The 22,500-nt window shown below is 48.0% G+C and overlaps 2 protein-coding genes across 9 annotated transcripts in view; both read right to left on the minus strand.

Annotated features, from left to right (window-relative positions):
• epn3b (epsin 3b) overlaps positions 1-8,271 on the minus strand; it is a 27,433-nt gene extending 19,162 nt beyond the window's left edge. For all 3 annotated transcript variants that reach the window (XM_076989426.1, XM_076989427.1, XM_076989425.1), the window contains exons 1-2: positions 7,944-8,271; positions 888-1,274 (exon numbers count right to left, since the gene is read on the minus strand). In XM_076989426.1, coding sequence (XP_076845541.1) covers positions 888-1,115 — 228 coding nt within the window. In that variant the 5' untranslated portion in view covers positions 1,116-1,274; positions 7,944-8,271. The remainder of the gene's footprint in view (positions 1-887; positions 1,275-7,943) is intronic.
• Positions 8,272-8,370: 99 nt separating this feature from the next.
• The window catches only part of mycbpap (mycbp associated protein), a 32,426-nt gene continuing 18,296 nt past the window's right edge, over positions 8,371-22,500 (minus strand). For all 6 annotated transcript variants that reach the window (XM_076989394.1, XM_076989391.1, XM_076989392.1 and 3 more), the window contains 8 exons: positions 17,891-18,078; positions 17,517-17,663; positions 15,251-15,394; positions 14,763-14,923; positions 14,285-14,403; positions 14,020-14,156; positions 12,628-12,828; positions 8,371-8,637 (listed from right to left, as the gene is read on the minus strand). In XM_076989394.1, the coding sequence (XP_076845509.1) occupies positions 8,545-8,637; positions 12,628-12,828; positions 14,020-14,156; positions 14,285-14,403; positions 14,763-14,923; positions 15,251-15,394; positions 17,517-17,663; positions 17,891-18,078 (1,190 nt within the window). In that variant the 3' untranslated portion in view covers positions 8,371-8,544. The remainder of the gene's footprint in view (positions 8,638-12,627; positions 12,829-14,019; positions 14,157-14,284; positions 14,404-14,762; positions 14,924-15,250; positions 15,395-17,516; positions 17,664-17,890; positions 18,079-22,500) is intronic.

The raw sequence follows: 22,500 nt of genomic DNA on the forward strand, positions 1-22,500 counted from the left end.
GTCCTGGGGGGACAGGGTGTGGTTAAAGGAGTAGTCCTGGGGGGACAGGGTGTGGTTAAACGAGTAGCCCTGGAGGGACAGGGTGTGGTTAAAGAAGTAGTCCTGGGGGAACAGGGTGTGGTTAAAGGAGTAGTCCTGGGGGGACAGGGTGTGGTTAAAGGAGTAGTCCTGGGGGAACATGGTGTGGTTAAACGAGTAATCCTGGGGGGACAGGGTGTGGTTAAACGAGTAGTCCTGGAGGGACAGGGTGTGGTTAAACGAGTAGTCCTGGAGGGACAGGGTGTGGTTAAAGGAGTAGTCCTGGGGGAACAGGGTGTGGTTAAAGGAGTAGTCCTGGGGGGACAGGGTGTGGTTCACATTTTGTTTCTCATAGTTGAGGTCTACCTATGATGTCAATTACAGGCCTCTCTCATCTTTTTAAGTGGGAGAACTTGCACAATTGGTGACTGACTAAATACTTATTTTCCCCACTGTAGCTAACTGCATAACAACTTTTAGACATTCGCCAGCAGACAGCAGTCCACACAGACCACTGCTAGGACATTAGTTGTTATTAGCAATGTTACCACATTACAAAAGCGAAGTGTTCATACACATCAGCACGTGTGTGTGTGTGTGTGTGTGTGTGTGTGTGTGTGTGTGTGTGTGTGTGTGTGTGTGTGACAGTGTGTATGTGCTATCTATCCTTGCTGGGGTGGAGTACTTATGAACAGAGCTTGGGTGGCTGTTCGAAGCTTCGGGGGAGTGTGGGTGTTTATAAATGACATTACATTTAAATGACTACCACACACATGTGGCTGTTTAGTTAGTCTCACAAATAGAGACAAACTCACACATAATTTACACATCATGCATCTCCACACACTCACACCTCTCCTTGGCGATACCTTGTAGACGTGCCTCCAGTTCTTGCCGTGGTCGTTGAGCCGTTTCCACACCATGGCCATGACCTCACTGAATGCCACCACGCTGAAGGTCAGGTCAGCGATCTCTGACATCAGCGAGCTGCTTGGTCCCCAGGGGTCATTGGAGGTCGCCTCGCGCACCTTGACCTCTGCCTCTGAGTAGTTGTGCACAATGTTCTTCACCTGGCGTCGCAGGGCCGAGGTCGTCATGGCTACAGCAAAGGTCAGCTAAACTGGGAGCGTGTGGGTGGCTCTTCAGCCCCCGAGCAGGATGAGTTGTGGGGCGGAGTCAGGACGAGGGGCGGAGACAGGACGAGGGGGCAGGGACAGGTGGGGTGGTTCTGAAGATGTGCAGAGTTAGGTACGTGTCTGTGCAGATGGTGATGAGGAGAGAGGGGAGAGAGAGGGGAGGAGAGAGGAAAGGAGAAACAAATCAAACTATTTCTTCCTATAGAGGAACATTAAGCAATGACATGACTGTAGCTGATTAGCTTTACAAGCACTGATCTCTCTCCTGTTGTTTCTCCCTCTGTATCATTTCCTGGTAAAGGAGAGCGATTACCCTCTTTGAAGTCGTCTATAATTAAATAGCCTTCTATAGCCACCTCTTCTCATAGAGCAGCGCTGTGACAGGAAGTAGGTCATCAAGAGGTGCCTGTGTTGCAAGCAGGTGGTGGATACTGGGGCACGGAGGGAAACCAGCAGAGATGTCTCGCACGCACGCACACACACACACACACACACACACACACACAGCTCACATGCACACACACATACATGTTCACACACACACACACACACACACACACAGCTCACATGCACACACATATACATGTTCACACACACACACATATACATGTTCTTACACACACACACACACCTCACATGCACACACATACATGTTCTTACACACACACACACACACACACACACACACACACCTCACATGCACACACATACATGTTCACACACACACACTCACACACACACATATACATGTTCTTACACACACACACACACACATTCTTACACACACACACACACACACACTCACACTTACACACACACACACATACATGTTCTTACACACACACACACACATACATGTTCTCACAAACACACACACACACACTCACAAACACACACACACACACACACACACACACACAGTCCGGTGCTGCTCAATTATAACCTGATATCTGCTCATCTCTGGACCCGTGAGGACCTGTCCAGTGTGGTCAGACACCCTCAGGTCTGTCCCCCTGCCCGTGTGGTGAAGGACTATGTGCTGCAGCTCCTGCTCTAGTTTACACCACTGCAAAGACTGGGGTTTCTGGACATTCCTCTGATACACACACATGCTCACACACATACAGGACAGTTTTCATTTCTTTCTGCAAGCAGTCGCTATGGCGACAGAGACCCATAGGGAGAACAAGGCAATAGAACTGCCCCATATTTCACTTACAGGAGATGAAGAGTAACACTCTCTCTCTCTCACACACAAACACACACACACACACACACTGAAGAAAAGTGAAAGACACAAATGAGTGGAGGAGCCTCGGTTATAATGACAGATTTTATTTATCCTCATCACAATTAATTTCCTTTTAAAGAAGCACACAGACTGGGCAGAAAGTAGCAGCTCGGCATTGAAGGCCTCAGAACCGGCCAATCACCTTTCACTTCCTGTGTGAAGCAGAGTATACACCAATGTGTCTATTGGGCCAGCCGGGCTGCCTCGATCTGACCTCGCTCCTCATTTTCCCATCAGCCTTCCCGGGCTGCCTCGATCTGAGCCTCCTCATTTTCCCATCAGCCTTCCCGGGCTGCCTCGATCTGACCTCGCTCCTCATTTTCCCATCAGCCTTCCCGGGCTGCCTCGATCTGAGCCTCCTCATTTTCCCATCAGCCTTCCCGGGCTGCCTCGATCTGACCTCGCTCCTCATTTTCCCATCAGCCTTCCCGGGCTGCCTCGATCTGAGCCTCGCTCCTCATTTTCCCATCAGCCTTCCCGGGCTGCCTCGATCTGAGCCTCGCTCCTCATTTTCCCATCAGCCTTCCCGGGCTGCCTCGATCTGAGCCTCGCTCCTCATTTTCCCATCAGCCTTCCCGGGCTGTACACAAACACACAGGAGAAGAAGATGTGGGTGGAGACAGGCGTGGAGAAGGGTGCAGAGGAAATGCAGTCATCGAAAATTCAGCCAGTATCACCTTTCTGCTGATGGGGGTCATATTTTCTCATGCCCTCTTTCTTTCTCACGCCCTCTCTCTCGCCCTCTATCGTTCTGTCTATCTCTCATCCTGTCTCTCACCCTCTCTCCCACCTCTATCTCCCTCTCACCCTCTTTCTCTCTATCTCTCACACTCACCCTCCAGCTCCCACCCTCTCTCTCTCTTTCTCCCTCTCCCACTTTCTTTCCCACTTGCCCTCTCTCTTTCTTTATTTATCTCTCGCTACCCACACAGCTGTGCCCTTGTTATCAAGACCTGCCTTCATGTTTGTTCATTTTCTGAGCTCACTCCTTCTCTCCATGTCTCTCTCGCTCTCTCATCTCACTATCTCTCTCTCCACATCTCACTGTCTCTCTCTCCCTCTCTCCACATCTCACTGTCTCTCTCTCCCTCTCTCCACATCTCACTGTCTCTCTCTCCCTCTCTCCACATCTCACTGTCTCTCTCTCCCTCTCTCTACGTCTCATGGTTTCTCTCCCTCGCTCCACGTCTCACTGTCTGTCCACACAGGTTCCCCCCTACAGCAGAGCTACTGAGAGGAGCAGTGGTCAGATCAAGTGGTCCACATATGACACTGACACAATCAGCACCATGAATACCATCCACCTCCATATTATACATGTTACAATAACAGCAACTGCTCACAGTAATCCGTGTTACATATTTCACTTCACTTTGCCTATCAGAAACATTTGAATGAGAAATTGCTCACACACACACACACACACACACACACACACACACACACACCTGTGTATTATACCTACATGCCTTCGTATCTGTGTAAAGTTAAAATTACCCTCATGCACACACACACACGTCCACACACAGACACAAACACACACACAGACACACAATTTCACTCGTTTTCTGAAGGTAACAAAATATTTCTCAAAAACAAATTTTAACAAAACAAAGGTAACAAAACAAATTTTCTCATTTTAATGAATGTGTACAAATGTACCATTTTCACCCAACTGACTGTCATATCTAAACAGAGGAAACCCTCTCTGCACGTGTCAGGTAACATGTCAGAGGTAACGTGTCAGTCATCTCAGCATTACATGATCAACTGTTCTACAGCAAGTGATGGCTTAGTTACCTTGAAAAATGTAATCTGATTTCTGATTACTGATTAATCCTTTAAAATAACTTTAGTTACATTACTGATAACTTGATTTTAAAAGTCTAAAAATATCTTTACTACGTTAGATTAAGTTACTTTAGTAGTTTCATTCAGCAGCAAAATGAGTTTTTCCAATAGGCTACTCACTTTATTGTAAGTGTATTTCTGACAGTAACAATTTATCTTCTGACATTTAAATAAAATAATGTATCTCCTGACATCGCGTTTGTGTCGCTGCACGATATTATTTGTAAATGTATTTGGAAACGTAATTCAAGCGAACTATTCAGTCAGACAGCTATTTGTTGTGAAACTAAATACAAATACAATTTCAAGCATTTCCAAGTACTTTGGCCAAAATTCCAGCACTTTTCAAACTTGGAACACAAAGCAACATAAAAATTCTTCAGGTGAATGTTCATTCCCCTGTTATTGAGGGGTGTTTCTTTACACTACCACATATCGTTACGGACAACACTGCACAGAATGACGTGAGCGTGCTCGCACTCTCACAGGGTCGTGCGCAGCGTCGAGCGCTACGGTCAGACGCAAAAGTAGAACTGAGTCAAGAAGAAAGCAAAAATATATATTTTTACTAAGGAAAATAAAAATAGTAACGCACAGTTACTTGGATAAGTAACTTTAATCTGATTAATGGACTGGAAATAGTAACTCCTTATATTACTCATTACTGAAAAAAGTAGTAAGATTAGAGTAATGCATTACTAAGTAACGCGTTTTGTTTTTAAACCAAAAAAACACACACACACACACACACACACACACACACACAGATACACACACTTTCATACGGATGGACCTGGGCTGTTCTGAGACAAGACTGTAAAACACACAACAGCAAGACAGAGACTGACAGACAAACTGACAGGTATATTTACACACACAGACACCCATACAGACACACATACCCACACAAAAGGGCCTTCACACAAAGCGGAGCTGGGTTTTTTGGGCTTTTTCCTTTCTTTCACACACAGCTCAGAAAGAGGAAGCCAGTTCAGAGATGCTGACTGCAGAAGCTTCCCTGCCTTCAGTCAAGAGCGAGAGGGACTGAGAAACAAAGAGAGGGAGAGTGAGAAAGAGAGAAAGAAAAGAGAGTATTCACAATATTTGGTATTACATTGTGCGCATGTGTGAATGTGTTTGGTGTGTGAGTGTGACTCACGCAGTTGATCACAGCTGAATTATTACTCATCAGCTCTTAGAGCCAAGCTACAATTGCAGCGTGTGAGTGTGTGACCCACAATCCCACTCCAGCGTGCGAGTGTGTGACGCAAAGCTCTGACACCACATGTTCTGCAGTGACAACTGAATGTAGTATAAATTCACTGGGCAGTAGGATTAAAGGTAAAGGTGGGAGTAACTAATAATCCCCCCAGCCTGCCAACCCCTCCAGAGGACAGGCCTCCAGATTCACCTCCAACTGTCTACATCCCCAAACTGCCCTGTCCTCTCTCTCTCTCCAGTAAAAGTGAACATACAGGCAATGTGTGGTTTACACAGAGTTACTTCACTACTGACAGCTGTTCTGGTGAACCCACACCACCGAACAAACAAACCACTGAATGTACACACACACACACACACACACACACACACACACACACACACACACACACACACACACACACACACACACACACACACACATTTCACACACTTTCAGGAGCAATCCCAAGCTCTGGTTTGGCTAGAACTACAGAAGTAACCTGAGAAAGCCTGCAAATGGAATTTAGTGTAGCACTGTGTGTGTGTGTGTGTGTGTGTGTGTGTGTGTGTGTGTGTGTGTGTGTGTGTATGACAGTGCTATTTAGGTCCAGAAATAGAGAGCTGAGTCATGGTACTAACAGTTAGGGTGGATATGAAGAATGAGAGACTGCTCATTTTGTACCTCTCTCCAGGCACACAGACACAGGACAGGGCAGATCACACTAAAAAACACAGTATTAAACTGTCACACTAGGGCACATCAAACCCTGAACACAGTACTACACTGTCACACCAGGGCAGGACAGGACAGATCAAACCCTGAACACAGTACTACACTGTCACACCAGGGCAGGACAGGACAGATCAAACCCTGAACACAGTACTACACTGTCACACCAGGGCAGGACAGGACAGATCAAACCCTGAACACAGGAATACACTGTCACACTAGGGCAGGACAGGACAGATCAAACCCTGAACACAGGAATACACTGTCACACTAGGGCAGGACAGGACAGATCAAACCCTGAACATAGTACTACACTGTCACACTAGGGCAGGACAGGACAGATCAAACCCTGAACACAGGAATACACTGTCACACCAGGGCAGGACAGTACAGATCAAACCCTGAACACAGTACTACACTGTCACACTAGGGCAGGACAGGACAGATCAAACCCTGAACACAGGAATACACTGTCACACTAGGGCAGGACAGGACAGATCAAACCCTGAACACAGTACTACACTGTCACACTAGGGCAGGACAGTACAGATCAAACCCTGAACATAGTACTACACTGTCACACTAGGGCAGGACAGAACAGATCAAACCCTGAACACAGGAATACACTGTCACACCAGGGCAGGACAGTACAGATCAAACCCTGAACACAGTACTACACTGTCACACTAAGGCAGGACAGGACAGATCAAACCCTGAACACAGGAATACACTGTCACACTAGGGCAGGACAGGACAGATCAAACCCTGAACACAGGAATACACTGTCACACCAGGGCAGGACAGTACAGATCAAACCCTGAACACAGTACTACACTGTCACACTAGGGCAGGACAGGACAGATCAAACCCTGAACACAGGAATACACTGTCATACTAGGACAGGACAGGACAGATCAAACCCTGAACACAGGAATACACTGTCACACCAGGGCAGGACAGTACAGATCAAACCGTGGCGTGAACATAGTACTACACTGTCACATTAGCACAGGACTGTGCAGATCAAACCCTGAACACAACACTATATTGTCAGATTAGTGCATGACAGGTTTGATCAAACCCTGAACACAACACTATATTGTCAGATTAGTGCATGACAGGTTTGATCAAACCCTGAACACAGTACTACACTGTTACTCTAGAGCAGAATGGGACAGATCTATTACTGTTACTCTAGCACAGGACAGGGCAGATCAAACAGTGAACGCAGCAGGTAAAGCTACTGAGCTACTGTACTACAAATGTACTACAAAGGCAAAGGGATTTTTTCACCTCATTAATATTTTTCTCGTTCCCTCATTTCACCTGAAGGCAACAGCGTTTTAGGGGACCGAGATGTCCTGATGTCTTGTAAACCTACACGCCGCCGATGAGTGAAACAGGAAGACCCCCGCACGCGCCTCATCATTCTATTACGTCAACGTGAAATCACCACGCGCGACAGCAGATTACAGTAACCGGGATTATCGGCGCCTCAAACCTCGTAAAGGGGAAGGGTAGCCCCTGTACCCACGCTGCCATGCTGAGGTCATGGCGACATCTGATTAGCTTCAGTGTAAACTACAAACAACAGCCATGACGGACAGTTCGACGGCACTGCAGCGTGCACACTGATTAGTGTAAAACACCTGGGTGAGCTCGCGCACGCGTGCCCCCCCCCCCCCCCCCCCCCCCGCCTCACAAACTCTCTTACCTCCGACATCGTCCGCGGTCCTGCCGTCGCCGAGGCCCGTGGTCGGTTCAGCTCGCCTCACTGCGGAGACTGAGGGAAAGCCTGCGCCAGTATTGACAGTATTGCTCCTACAAGCACCGCGCGAATGTTCCCCAGAACACAAGGCTTCTCGCGGCTGTTGAAACGGCGGAGCGAGGCAGCAGACGAACAGCGACGGATTCCGTTTAAAAGCGGCTGTCTCACGCCCTCGCACTCACGTTGGCACACACTCACTCACGCAGCGTGTAGGAGAGGACCGAGAAGGGAGACAGGGGCGGAGAGGGCTGAATGGTGCCGAGTCAGCCCTTAACTCACTCGGCTCCGAGATACTGCAGCACAGAAAGAGCTGTACTGTATGTACGGATGTATAAATAGTGACCAGGCAACACCATATTTATATCTTAACATCTTTAATGACCACTAAGAATATCATAAGCAGGGTAATTATTATCATCACATAGAAGTGATAAAAACCGACTGCAGGAATGAGACACAGAATGGGGACTGGCTACATATAGGGGGACATATATTTAACAGAGCCCAATACATATCCACCATACACGAGGATGTGAACATCTGTCTTTCAGCAGGCTGTATGTAGGTCTGCTTGACTGTGTTCAGTCTCATCCAGCAGATCACACAGAGAATCAATCATCGTCTCCATCAGAACGTAGACCTGAAACACACACACACATTGGCATTCTTTCGGAGACTTTAATTTTTAACAATACAGACAGTTCCCTATTAGAAGCAGCAAAGACTTGGTCAGAGGAGAGTGAAAGGAACACGGCGACCTCAAAGAAGAGTTTCTTGAATTAACCAGGCCAACAAGGAGAGAGAGAGAGAGAGAGAGAGAGAGAGAGAGAGAGAGAGAGAGAGAGAGAGAGAGAGAGAGAGAGAGAGAGAGAGAGAGAACTTATTCTTGACTGACAAGCAGTAGGAAGCAATGGAAATTCAGGCGTGATTCATGACTACATGCAGCTGTTCTGGCTGATTTAAAGCCCCATTTATGCAGCAGAAATGTGAAGAAGGTGTGAGAGTCCAGGCTGAAAGGACGGTGTTTCCACCAATCACAATAGACTAAGGACATACTAAAGATATACTAAAGACCAAACACATACTAAAGATATACTAAAGACCAAACACATACTAAAGACTAAAGAAATGATTAAAGACATAATAAAGATCGCATACAAAACACATATAAAAGACCAAAGACATATTAATGCCTTATTAATGACATATTAATACATAATAAAGACCAATGACATTCTAAAGACATATAAAAGACCAAAATATACTAAATATTAAAGACATATTAAATACCAAAGGCATACTAAAGACTAAAGACATACTAAATACATTCTACATACCAAAGACACACTAAAGAGACCAAAGACATACTAAAGAGTTAGAAGCTGTGCTGATTAGGGCTTAAACATGACTAACATTCATGTGTATGAGATGGTGAGACAGCTGTCTTTGTCAGTCCTGTGTAATGTGTGTGTGTGTGTGTGTATGATTATCTATATGTAGAATGGTGTAGGCATGTGTATTTGTGCTCATTAAATTCTTATGTGTGCGTGCGTGTGTGTATACATGTTTGTACTAAATATCTTGACTATGCAGGAAACCCCCAGAGAAATGGAGGAGATCAACCTTGTGAAGGCCAGCAATATGATCTAGACAAAGCAAGGAGTGTTTTAAAATTCAACATTTTGATGTTTGACTATCAAAACTACTGGAAGATTGCAGTAATTGAAATAAACGCAATTTGCAATGACAAAGAATGACTAGATTAAAGAGGGTTAAAATTAAAAGGACAAAACATATAAAATGGAAAGGGCATTTAATTCTGACTCAGAGAGAGATTAGGTTGAGGATGAGGATGTGAAGAATTACGGCATCCTTATTACATGTAAATAGTTACACACATACTCTTGGACAAACTCACCGGACTGCAAAACCCAAAACTCCACCATACAAAGCTTTTAATGGTCTTGGCAGTAAATGATTGGAACACCAAGATATTAGTCTGATTTTGATATGACTGAACTCTTTGCCTGACTGTGTGTGTGTGTGTGAGGAGAGCGGGAGTGAGCTTCCTGTTTACAGCTTCTCCCCCAGTGGATCATCCCTGTAACCCCAGGTGAGAGGGTTTCAGAGGAGCTCTGTAGAGCACTGGAGAGGGTTTCAGAGATACTCTGTAGAGCACTGGAGAGGGTTTCAGAGGAGCTCTGTAGAGCACTGGAGAGGGTTTCAGAGGAGCTCTGTAGAGCACTGGAGAGGGTTTCAGAGATACTCTGTAGAGCACTGGAGAGGGTTTCAGAGATACTCTGTAGAGCACTGGAGAGGGTTTCAGAGGAGCTCTGTAGAGCACTGGAGAGAGTTTCAGAGATACTCTGTAGAGCACTGGAGAGGGTTTCAGAGATACTCTGTAGAGCACTGGAGAGGGTTTCAGAGGAGCTCTGTAGAGCACTGGAGAGGGTTTCAGAGATACTCTGTAGAGCACTGGAGAGGGTTTCAGAGGAGCTCTGTAGAGCACTGGAGAGGGTTTCAGAGATACTCTGTAGAGCACTGGAGAGGGTTTCAGAGATACTCTGTAGAGCACTGGAGAGGGTTTCAGAGATACTCTGTAGAGCACTGGAGAGGGTTTCAGAGATACTCTGTAGAGCACTGGAGAGGGTTTCAGAGGAGCTCTGTAGAGCACTGGAGAGGGTTTCAGAGATACTCTGTAGAGCACTGGAGAGGGTTTCAGAGGAGCTCTGTAGAGCACTGGAGAGGGTTTCAGAGATACTCTGTAGAGCACTGGAGAGGGTTTCAGAGATACTCTGTAGAGCACTGGAGAGGGTTTCAGAGATACTCTGTAGAGCACTGGAGAGGGTTTCAGAGATACTCTGTAGAGCACTGGAGAGGGTTTCAGATGAGCTCTGTAGAGCACTGGAGAGGGTTTCAGAGATACTCTGTAGAGCACTGGAGAGGGTTTCAGAGGAGCTCTGTAGAGCACTGGAGAGGGTTTCAGAGATACTCTGTAGAGCACTGGAGAGGGTTTCAGAGGAGCTCTGTAGAGCACTGGAGAGGGTTTCAGAGGAGCTCTGTAGAGCACTGGAGAGGGTTTCAGAGATACTCTGTAGAGCACTGGAGAGGGTTTCAGAGGAGCTCTGTAGAGCACTGGAGAGGGTTTCAGAGATACTCTGTAGAGCACTGGAGAGGGTTTCAGAGATACTCTGTAGAGCACTGGAGAGGGTTTCAGAGATACTCTGTAGAGCACTGGAGAGGGTTTCAGAGGAGCTCTGTAGAGCACTGGAGAGGGTTTCAGAGATACTCTGTAGAGCACTGGAGAGGGTTTCAGAGATACTCTGTAGAGCACTGGAGAGGGTTTCAGAGGAGCTCTGTAGAGCACTGGAGAGGGTTTCAGAGATACTCTGTAGAGCACTGGAGAGGGTTTCAGAGATACTCTGTAGAGCACTGGAGAGGGTTTCAGAGATACTCTGTAGAGCACTGGAGAGGGTTTCAGAGATACTCTGTAGAGCACTGGAGAGGGTTTCAGAGATACTCTGTAGAGCACTGGAGAGGGTTTCAGAGATACTCTGTAGAGCACTGGAGAGGGTTTCAGATGAGCTCTGTAGAGCACTGGAGAGGGTTTCAGAGATACTCTGTAGAGCACTGGAGAGGGTTTCAGAGATACTCTGTAGAGCACTGGAGAGGGTTTCAGAGATACTCTGTAGAGCACTGGAGAGGGTTTCAGAGATACTCTGTAGAGCACTGGAGAGGGTTTCAGAGGAGCTCTGTAGAGCACTGGAGAGGGTTTCAGAGATACTCTGTAGAGCACTGGAGAGGGTTTCAGAGGAGCTCTGTAGAGCACTGGAGAGGGTTTCAGAGGAGCTCTGTAGAGCACTGGAGAGGGTTTCAGAGATACTCTGTAGAGCACTGGAGAGGGTTTCAGAGGAGCTCTGTAGAGCACTGGAGAGGGTTTCAGAGATACTCTGTAGAGCACTGGAGAGGGTTTCAGAGATACTCTGTAGAGCACTGGAGAGGGTTTCAGAGATACTCTGTAGAGCACTGGAGAGGGTTTCAGAGGAGTTCTGTAGAGCACTGGAGAGGGTTTCAGAGATACTCTGTAGAGCACTGGAGAGGGTTTCAGAGATACTCTGTAGAGCACTGGAGAGGGTTTCAGAGGAGCTCTGTAGAGCACTGGAGAGGGTTTCAGAGATACTCTGTAGAGCACTGGAGAGGGTTTCAGAGATACTCTGTAGAGCACTAGAGGGGGTTTCAGAGATACTCTGTAGAGCACTGGAGAGGGTTTCAGAGATACTCTGTAGAGCACTGGAGAGGGTTTCAGATGAGCTCTGTAGAGCACTGGAGAGGGTTTCAGAGGAGCTCTGTAGAGCACTGGAGAGGGTTTCAGAGATACTCTGTAGAGCAGTGTTGAGAGATTCACCAATCATTGAGCTTGGCTCTTTTGTGTTCCCCAGACAGTATGTTTGATGGTGATTTGCTGACAGTCTTATCCAGAATGACACCAAAATGGCATATTTATGACACCACATGTCTATAAGGTATTAAAATGAAGTGTGTGTGTGTGTGTGTGTGTGTGTGTGTGTGTGTGTGTGTGTGTGTGTGTGTGTGTGTGTGTGTGTGTGTGTGTGAAACAGCATCTGCTTGCCTGCTGGTGCAACATGCACATGTATTTGTGGTGTAGCTGTGGCTCCACGTGGTCCTGCGGTGGCTGGATGGGGTCTGTCTCTGGGCTGCTGCTTGTGGAGGTGATGGTGGTGGTGGTGGTGCTGGTAGACAGCTCTACCTCCTTGCCCTGTTTCACCACACGCTTCTCTTCTTTAACGTTCTTCTTACCAATGCCACGATCCTATTTACACACACACACACACACACACACACACACACACACACACACACACACACACACACACACACACACACACACACACACACACAAGCAAAACATTAACACACACAAACAGGCTCAAACACATACACATATGTACACAGAGAAAAATGTATACATTCACACAAGTAGTGTGAACACAGACAGTCTCTTCAACAAGCCTGTTTGTTCACAGTGCACGCTTGTATGTGTGGAGGCAGGGGGTGGTGTGTGTGTGTTCACAGTGCGTGCATGTGTGTGTGGGGGCGAGGGGCGATGTGTGTGTTCATGACTGGGAGTACAGCAGGTGGTCTACTGGCCGCTCTGGTCAGAGTGGGAGAACACAGACGTTTTCACGCTTAGTATCTCAACCCAAAACACCTCACCTGTGAGTCACCATGGAGAGGCAGAGCGGGCTTGAGCTTCTTCTGGACTATTGTTTCATTTGGTTAGTCTTGTTTTATTTGGTTAGTCTTGTTTTATTTGGTTAGTCTTGTTTCATTTGGTTAGTCTTGTTTTATTTCGTAAGTCTTATCTGATTTGGTTAATATTGTCTGATCTGGTTAGTCTTGTCTGATTTGGTTAATATTGCCTGATTTGTTTAGTCTTGTCTGATTTGGTTTACCTTTTTTGATTTGGTTAGTCTTGTTTAAGTTTTTCGTATTTGATTTGGAAAATCAAATATAGTAAACATTATTGAACATTAATTTCACATTAGTATACATGTAAAATGTTTTACATACTACTAGTTCTGGTAAGGTAATATGAATGAATAAATAATGTTACGAATGAGAGACTTACCTAGAAAGAGAGAGAGAGGTTTTTTCCTCCATAAAGCAGTTTTTCTCCATAACAGAATGTGGTAGCAATGCGTGTGTGTGTGTGTGTGTGTGTTGCTATAGTACGAATGCAGTGGTTTCAGCACTTCAGACTAGCAGAGTGTAGAACTTTCCAGGAAAGAGGAATAGTGGGGAACAAGTTAGACCATGGTAAGGTACCCCATCATCAACTCGAGACTTTCACCATCTTGTAAAATGGCAGATTTGAGAGTAGAGGAAGACCTTCAACACCACTGGGTGTTTTTACTGGAATATTTTATGTGGATGTCATTTTTGTGATTTGTCTTTGCTGCCCTCTGTTGGTGTCTTCCCCTCATTACACCTTTTCACACACCTCAGCTACTTTGTCCTTGACTCCAGGTTTGGCTGCACCTTTCTTTTCCTCCTTCTCTCGCCCATTCCCTCCTTTCTTCTCTTCTTTAATCAGAGGTGCTCCCTTTCTCTCCTGCCTCTCCTCTTTTAGATTTCCCCCTATAAAAATATAAAGTGTGCAAGCATATTTATTTTAAACATAAGCGTTTGTGCATGTGTGTGTGTGTGTGTGTGTGTGTGTGTGTGTGTGTGTGTGTGTGTGTGTGTGTGTGTGTGTGTGTTCTCACAGTTATCCTGTTCAGGCTGTGTTTCAGTCCAGTTGTCAGGTTCAGGAAGACCCAATATGTGTCTGAGCCACAGTGCCTCACTCACCAGCCCATCCAACAACTCCCTCCACAACTGCACTCTGCACACACACACACACACACACACACACACACACACACACACACACACACACACACACACACACACACACACACACACACACACACACGTTCCTCTTAAAGTGCCACAGTTCACTGTGGTCTGACTGATCCACACCTCCGTAATCCCATTTCTCAGTGTTTCCCGAGTCTAAAGTGTTCTAAAGCAGGACAAGGCCCTCTGGGTATTGTGTCCCTGGAGCTGAGGCTATATAAAACCAAAGTCACTCAACATATGCAAAATCAGAACGCTGCAGAGGTGTGTGTGGACAGACCCCATCAGTGTGCTGATGTGCTACACAGTAAAGCAGGACAGGACCATGGTGTGTTTTACCCTTACCCAACACAGTGCTGTGAGAGTGGGGAGGAGGGGGCCAGTGGGGGGTGGAGCTCCAGGATCAGGGAGTTGTACCGTCTCAGAGCCTCCTCCCTGCACAGCCCCGCCCACTCCACATCACTGCACTCCGTATCTGTGTCTCCTTCCGGCAAAGACAGCACCGCCTAGTGGAGGGAAGCAGTGCTTGCACACACACACACACACACACACACACACACACACACACACACACACACACACACACACGCACACGCACGCACACACACACGCACACACGCGCGTACACATGCACGCACGCGCACACACACACACACGCTGGCTGTTACTCCACTTTGTCCTCATTCATAGACTCACATGCTATGGTTACTTTCCTGAAAAATCAACTGTAGACTGAACATGTAGCCTGTATGTGTGTGTTTTGTGTTTGTGTGGCTGTGTGTGTGTATACACGGCTGTGTGAGTTTGTATGTGAGTGTGAGTGTGTAGTCCACCTGTCGCAGGTGGTTCAGGGAGAGATCCCAAGCTGAGATTTCCACATCTGTGTGTTTATTTCCTCCTGCCCCTGTGACCTGCGACCTCTTGGCTTTCTCCCAGAGTCCCTTGAGCATCTCCACGGACTCCTGGTGGTAGTGCATCTGAAGTGGTTTCAAGGGAACACACACACACACACACACACACAAAATTAACAAGCACAACTGTCAAAATGCAAACATGTGTTACACGATTATCTGATTGTCATTTTCACAAAGTGCTATGAATGAATGAATGAATGTTCAATTTATATAGCGCCTTTCAGGATACCCAAGGAGAGTGTGTGTATGTGCGTGCCGTGTGAACAGGAAGGCTGGATTATGTCTCATCTGAACAGCGTTAACAAGACTGGGAGAAGACAGAATGCAAGATAGAGTTGCATGCCAAAGGTCTTCTGAAACATTCTGGGCCAATTAGACTGTTAATTGAACACTAGCACTCAGGCTAGAAGATTGTAGGTGTGTTCTGTGAGGACCTACAGTAGGATTATTGGTGTGTTCTGTGAGGACCTACAGTAGGATTATTGGTGTGTTTTGTGAGGACCTACAGTAGGATTATTGGTGTGTTCTGTGAGGACCTACAGTAGGATTATTGGTGTGTTCTGTGGGGACCTACAGTAGGATTATTGGTGTGTTCTGTGAGGACCTACAGTAGGATTATTGGTGTGTTCTGTGAGGACCTACAGTAGGATTATTGGTGTGTTCTGTGAGGACCTACAGTAGGATTATTGGTGTGTTCTGTGGGGACCTACAGTAGGATTATTGGTGTGTTCTGTGAGGACCTACAGTAGGATTATTGGTGTGTTCTGTGGGGACCTACAGTAGGATTATTGGTGTGTTCTGTGAGGACCTACAGTAGGATTATTGGTGTGTTTTGTGGGGACCTACAGTAGGATTATTGGTGTGTTCTGTGAGGACCTACAGTAGGATTATTGGTGTGTTCTGTGGGGACCTACAGTAGGATTATTGGTGTGTTCTGTGAGGACCTACAGTAGGATTATTGGTGTGTTCTGTGGGGACCTACAGTAGGATTATTGGTGTGTTTTGTGGGGACCAACATTAGGATTGTCGGTGTGTAGTAATTTGGAGGAGTGTGTGTCTTTGTCCTTGTCTAATTTTGTATAGGTGGGTGATTGTGTACGTGTTGGGGGGAATGTATAAATGGGTGTGTGTTTATATATTGGGGTGAACGTGTACGTACATTTGTGGGTATATACAGTATATGTCCGTAAGAGTGTATATGGCTATGAATGAATGTGTGTGGGAGTGTATATGTTTGTGTGGATGTACATGTGCGTGTAGGTGTATATATGTGTGAGGGTCTATATATGAGGGCAAGTGTGGGTGGGTATGTGTGTGTGTGTGTGTGTGTGTGTGTGTGTGTGTGTGTGTGTGTGTGTGTGTATGGTTGTGTGTAGGTGTATATATAATGGGGGTGTATATAAGGGGGTGTGTATATGTATGTATATATGAGTTTGAGTGTGTGTGAGGACAGCTGGTTCTGGGGCTTGTTGTGCCCGGTCCTCTCCTGGCTGCTCCCCTGTGGTTACTTCTCCCCTCCATGGGGGGGGGGGCGCCTTGGGGTTTTTGGGCCTGGCCTGGTGCTCCGGCGTGTCGGTTGGCCCGCTCCCCTGGGCGGTTGTGGTCCGGGGCAGCTCGGGGCTCCTCGGTGGGAGGGGGGCCCTGCCGGGTGGTGGGTGGCTTTCAGGGGCGTGTGGCGCTGGGGCCCGGCTGCTGGCCCGTGGTGGTGGGGGGCATTCTGGGGGGTGGCTCTGTTTCCTCTGGTTCCCCTGGGCCTGTGCTCCTTAGATGGGAGGGTGCTGTCTGGGGTCTTCCTCTCCCACCCGCTGGGGCGGGCATGCGGGGGTCACTGGGATGTGCGGCCCTGGGACTCCACTGCTCCTGGGGGGGCTGTGGGCGGGTGGGATTCCCTGGTCTTTCTCTGCCTGCCTCTGGCCTCTGGGGGGATGTTGTCGCAGCTTTCTACCCTTACTGGTAAGTACAATCCGTACATTTATCCTATGTTGCACTTACATAAACACACACACTCACACATACACATACATCACAGTCATTTGTGCTGTATGTCTTAGCTACACTTTCTGCTCTTTTTCAGGGGCAGCAGTTGGTGAACCATTGCAGTGGTCATTTGAGGTGGGTTTTTTTCTGCCCTTCTGTGGACCAAAAAAAAGAAAAAAAAGGATTGTGTGTGTTTTTAGGAACCTACATTAGGATTGGTGATGTGAAAGTGCTCTTCCTCTGTTATGTAGAGTTGAGCTGGTGAACCAGGCCTCTCAGGTGTATGAACACCACGCAGTAAGTCACAAACCATTGACCTACACACTGACAGAGCCACCCGGTGCTCTAGCTCGAGCTGCAAGACATACACACACACACACACACACACACACACGCACACGCATACACACACAACACACACACACACACACACACACACACACACACACACACACACACACACACACACACACACATAAACATATTCATGCAAACAGGCAAACAGTAGTACACACAGACATGTTTACATAGATATATGCACTTGCATGTACACAAATATTTCCACATTACACACACATTCACCTCCAGGGCTGCTCTCTGGTCAGCAGTGTTGTCCTGGTACAGAGCCACGCCCCTCAGTGTAACAAGCAGTGAGGCTCCACCCAGCAACACAGGGTGTGTGTGAAGCTCCCAAACTTCACACACGATCCCTGGAGACATGTTCTTAAACGTGAACAGGACCAGCTCTGTATCGCCGGGCAGTATGACCGCTTAGACAGAAACACACACACACACCCACACACCCGCACACACACACAAGTGGAAGAGAGGTGAGATAAAGAGAGGAAGAAAAAAAAGTCTGTGTGTGTGTGTGTGTGTGTATGTGTATGAGTGTGTGAGTTCGTGTGTGTGTGCCCGTGTGTGTACCTGTAGTTGTGTTAAAGTAGAAGTGCTGTGTGTGTGTGTGTGTGTATGTGTATGAGTGTGTGAGTGAGTGTGTGTGTGCCCGTGTGTGTACCTGTAGTTGTGTTAAAGTAGAAGTGCTATGTGTATGTGTGTGTGTGTGTGTGTATGTGTATGAGTGTGTGAGTTTGTGTGTGTGTGTTCGTGTGTGTACCTGTAGTTGTGTTAAAGTAGAAGTGCTGTGTGTGTGTGTGTGTTACGAATTGACCAGGCAGAGAGGGATCCAAATGCGGAAGAACACCGCTTTTATTGAAATGAGAAGCTGGTACAGAAACAGGCAGGTGAATCACGAGTACTAGGATAAGTAACAGCGTGTTCTTGGCGTGGTCAGGACGGTCCAGGGTCATACCGGGGGAGCAGAAGTCAGGAGGTACAGAGGGACTAGGCAGGAGACAAGGTCGGGGACGTAAGCGAGGGTCAGAACACAGGAAAGCAGACAGGTAATAGAAAGGCTTGGTACGCGGCATGAGTCGGCAATACTTCGCGACTGAGACGTGCTGGGGAAGGTGTATAAGTGTGACTGAAAGGGGGCGTGGTAATGAGGGGCAGGTGAGGCTGGTTAGGGAAGATCAGGTGGCATTCCTGACAGTACCCCCCCTCAAAGGAGCGGCACCTGACGCTCTACGACGTGCCGGGGGGCGACCGCGACGCCGGGGGGTAGGAAAGTTGGGGTGCGTTGCGTGGAAATCAGCGATCATAGTGGGGCAGAGGACATCCCTCGCTGGAATCCAGGCCCGTTCCTCTGGCCCATATCCTTCCCAATCCACCAGATATTGGAGACCACCTCGCCGGCGTCGGGACTCCAAGAGCTCTCGGACGATGTATGCCGGACGACCATCGATCTCCAGAGGGTCAGGAGGTTTAGCAGACACAGGGGGTACGGTGAACGGGCTGTAGTGAACCGGCTTCAGGAGAGAGACGTGGAAGACAGGGTTAATACGGTAATGTGATGGTAAAAGGAGTTTATAGGTAACTGCATTAACTCTGCTGAGGACTTCAAATGGACCAATATATCGTGGACTAAGTTTTTTGCTCCGTTGCTTTAGGTTGAGATTCTGTGTCGACAGCCATACTCTCTGTCCTGGGTGGTAAATCAACGCTGGGAGACGACGACGGTTCGCGTTGAGCCTGCATGTATGTAGAGCACGTCGCAAATGTACATGTGCTAGTTCCCAGGTGCGGGCACTGTGTTTAAACCACTCGTCTAGGGCTGGGACATCAGCTGGTGTTTTGTCCCACGGGAAAAACGCAGGTTGGTAACCATATACACATTGAAAAGGCGTGAGTTTGGTAGCGGTGTGTACAATAGAATTCCGAGCATACTCTGCCCACGGGAGGTATTTGTGCCAGTCGTGCTGAGAAACGCAATATTGTCGGAGAAACCTCCCTAACTCCTGATTGTAACGCTCAACCTCTCCGTTAGACTGGGGGTGGTAGCCTGACGTCAGGCTGACAGTAATACCAAGAAGTTTGCAGAATTGTTTCCAAACCCGAGATGTAAACTGCGTGCCCCTATCGGAGACGATTTCTTCGGGCAAGCCATAAATCCGGAATACGTACTGGAAGAGGTCAAGAGCTGTCTCCATGGCAGTGGGTAGCTTGGGGCGAGGAATGAGACGGCACATTTTCGAGAACCGATCCACAATTACTGTAACAACAGTATTCCCTCCAGATGTGGGCAAATCCGTGACGAAGTCGATCGCGAGGTGCGTCCATGGCCGAAGAGGAACAGGTAAGGGAAGGAGTTCTCCTGCTGGTAGCGTCCGGGGAGTACGTGACTGGGCACAAACGGAACATGCTAGAACATAATCACGAATATCGTCCTCCCAGGATGGCCACCAGTAACGTTGCGAAACGAGATGTCGTGTGCGTGTAATACCGGGGTGGCCTGTACCCGCTGTGTCGTGTGCAAGCTGTAGGATACGCCCCCGAAGGGATACGGGTACGTACTGTTTCCCCTCCGGGCATTCTACCGGACTGGGATCGTTGCGCAAAGCCTCGTCCAATTCTTTTTGTACGTCCCATCGGATAGCCGCGAGGAAGCAGGACTCCGGCAGAATATGTCCAGGTTCATGGGTTGCTTCGTCCTTTTCGTGGATCCGTGATAGGGCATCGGCTTTGATGTTCTTTGACCCGGGTCTGTAAGAGACAGTGAAACGAAACCGGGAGAAAAACAGTGCCCACCTTGCTTGTCGCGGGTTCAGGCGTCTGGCTGACTTCAGGTATTCGAGGTTCTTGTGATCTGTATATACAATGAATGGGTGCTCTGCTCCCTCCAACCAATGACGCCACTGCTCGAGCGCGAGTTTGATGGCCAGGAGTTCCCGATCTCCGACGTCATAGTTCATTTCAGCGGTTGTCAGTTTTTTGGAGAAGTAGGCACAGGGATACAGTTTCGGCGGGTTTCCCTGCCTCTGAGAAAGAACAGCGCCCACTCCCACCTCCGAAGCGTCGACCTCTACGATGAACTGGAGTTGGGGGTCAGGAAGGTGTAGTACGGGGGCCGACGTGAATGCTTTCTTAAGGAGTGAGAACGCTCGTTCCTCTTCAGCGGTCCAGGCGAATTTCCGAGTTCTCCCTCCCTTTAGGAGATTAGTGAGAGGGGTAGCCAACTCACCGAAGCCTCGGATGAAACGGCGACAGAAGTTGGCGAATCCCAGGAATCGCTGCAGCTCCTTTGTGGAACGAGGGGTCGGCCAGTTCGTGACTGCTTCCACCTTCTGCGTATCCATGGAGATCTGGCCAGGGGACAGCGTACATCCCAGAAATGTCACCGAGGAGCGATGAAATTCACACTTTTCCGCCTTCACATAAAGACTATGCTCCCGAAGGCGCTGTAACACAGCAGAGACGTGTTTGACGTGTTCTGAAACGGACGGGGAGTAAACCAGGATATCATCAATGTAAACAAATACGAAATCATCTATCAGATCACGGAAAATGTCATCCATAAATGCTTGGAATACGGCGGGGCTGTTAGTTAGTCCATATGGCATGACAAGATACTCATAGTGCCCTCTGGCGGTAACAAAGGCAGTTTTCCACTCATCGCCCTCCCGAATACGGACCAAGTTGTAAGCGCTGCGTGAATCTAGCTTGGTGAAGATGTTTGCTCCCATCAAGCGCTCTTGCGAAGCAGTGATAAAGGGGAGAGGGTAGGCATATTTCGATGTGACTGCGTTTAGGGCACGATAGTCTATACAAGGGCGTAATCCCCCATCCTTTTTCTCTACGAAGAAGAAACCAGCAGCAACCAGGGAGGTGGATGGTCGAATGAACCCCTTCTGCAGAGCCTCGGTGACGTAGGACTCCATCGCCAGATCTTCAGGGCGTGATAGAGGGTAAGGTTTCGTTTTACGAGGTAAGGGGGCTCCAGGCAGGAGGTCGATTGCGAAATCACAGGGACGATGAGGAGGCAGACGACAGGCACTGTCCTTGTTGAAGACGTCCGCAAATGCACGATACTGAGTGGGGATGACGTCAGAGAGAGGTGTGTCTGGGCTTTCCACCGAGGATGACCGGAGTGGTAGGTGAATGCACTTGCTAAGACAACTGTCCTTCCACCGTACGAGTTCTCGCTTTTTCCAGGAGATTTCAGGGTCGTGCATGGACAGCCATGGAAACCCGAGTATGATGGGGTCTCGGGGCGTGGATATGAGGAAGAACTCTCTCGTTTCACTGTGGAACAGACCTACACGTAGCTCCACGGGGCAGGTACGGAGTGTAATCACACCCTCTCCTATAGGCTGCCCATTCAGTGAATTTATTCTCAAGGGAGGATCTACAGGTACAGTGGGGAGGTGTAAGTGGTAGGCGAGGTCCTGATCTATGAAATCGCCTGCTGCTCCCGAATCCACTAAAGCAGACAGGTTTGTATCTATGCCGCCCCAAGATATTAGTACGGGTAAGCTAACTTGACTGTATTTTTTAATAGGCAGGAATGGCTGACATGTTAGTGGGGACCTGCCAAGCTGCACAAACTCGTCTGTCGTCTGAAGACTCGGATCACGTACATGGGAAGGTGGCGCACAGGACGCAATGACAGGGACGTCGGTATTACTGGAGCGGTAGGTCAATAACAATTTGTCAACGTTAATGGACGCTTGAATGAACTCAGACAAGGTGAGGGCTTCACTTCGGCAAGCGAGTTCAACCTGAATGTCATTTCGCAGACCGCGGCGGAACACTGTTTTTAAGGCCGAGTCACTCCAAACGCTTCCTGCAGCCAG

This window comes from Brachyhypopomus gauderio, unplaced genomic scaffold (genome assembly GCF_052324685.1).
Source record: "Brachyhypopomus gauderio isolate BG-103 unplaced genomic scaffold, BGAUD_0.2 sc67, whole genome shotgun sequence".
NCBI classification, from domain to species: Eukaryota; Metazoa; Chordata; class Actinopteri; order Gymnotiformes; family Hypopomidae; genus Brachyhypopomus; species Brachyhypopomus gauderio.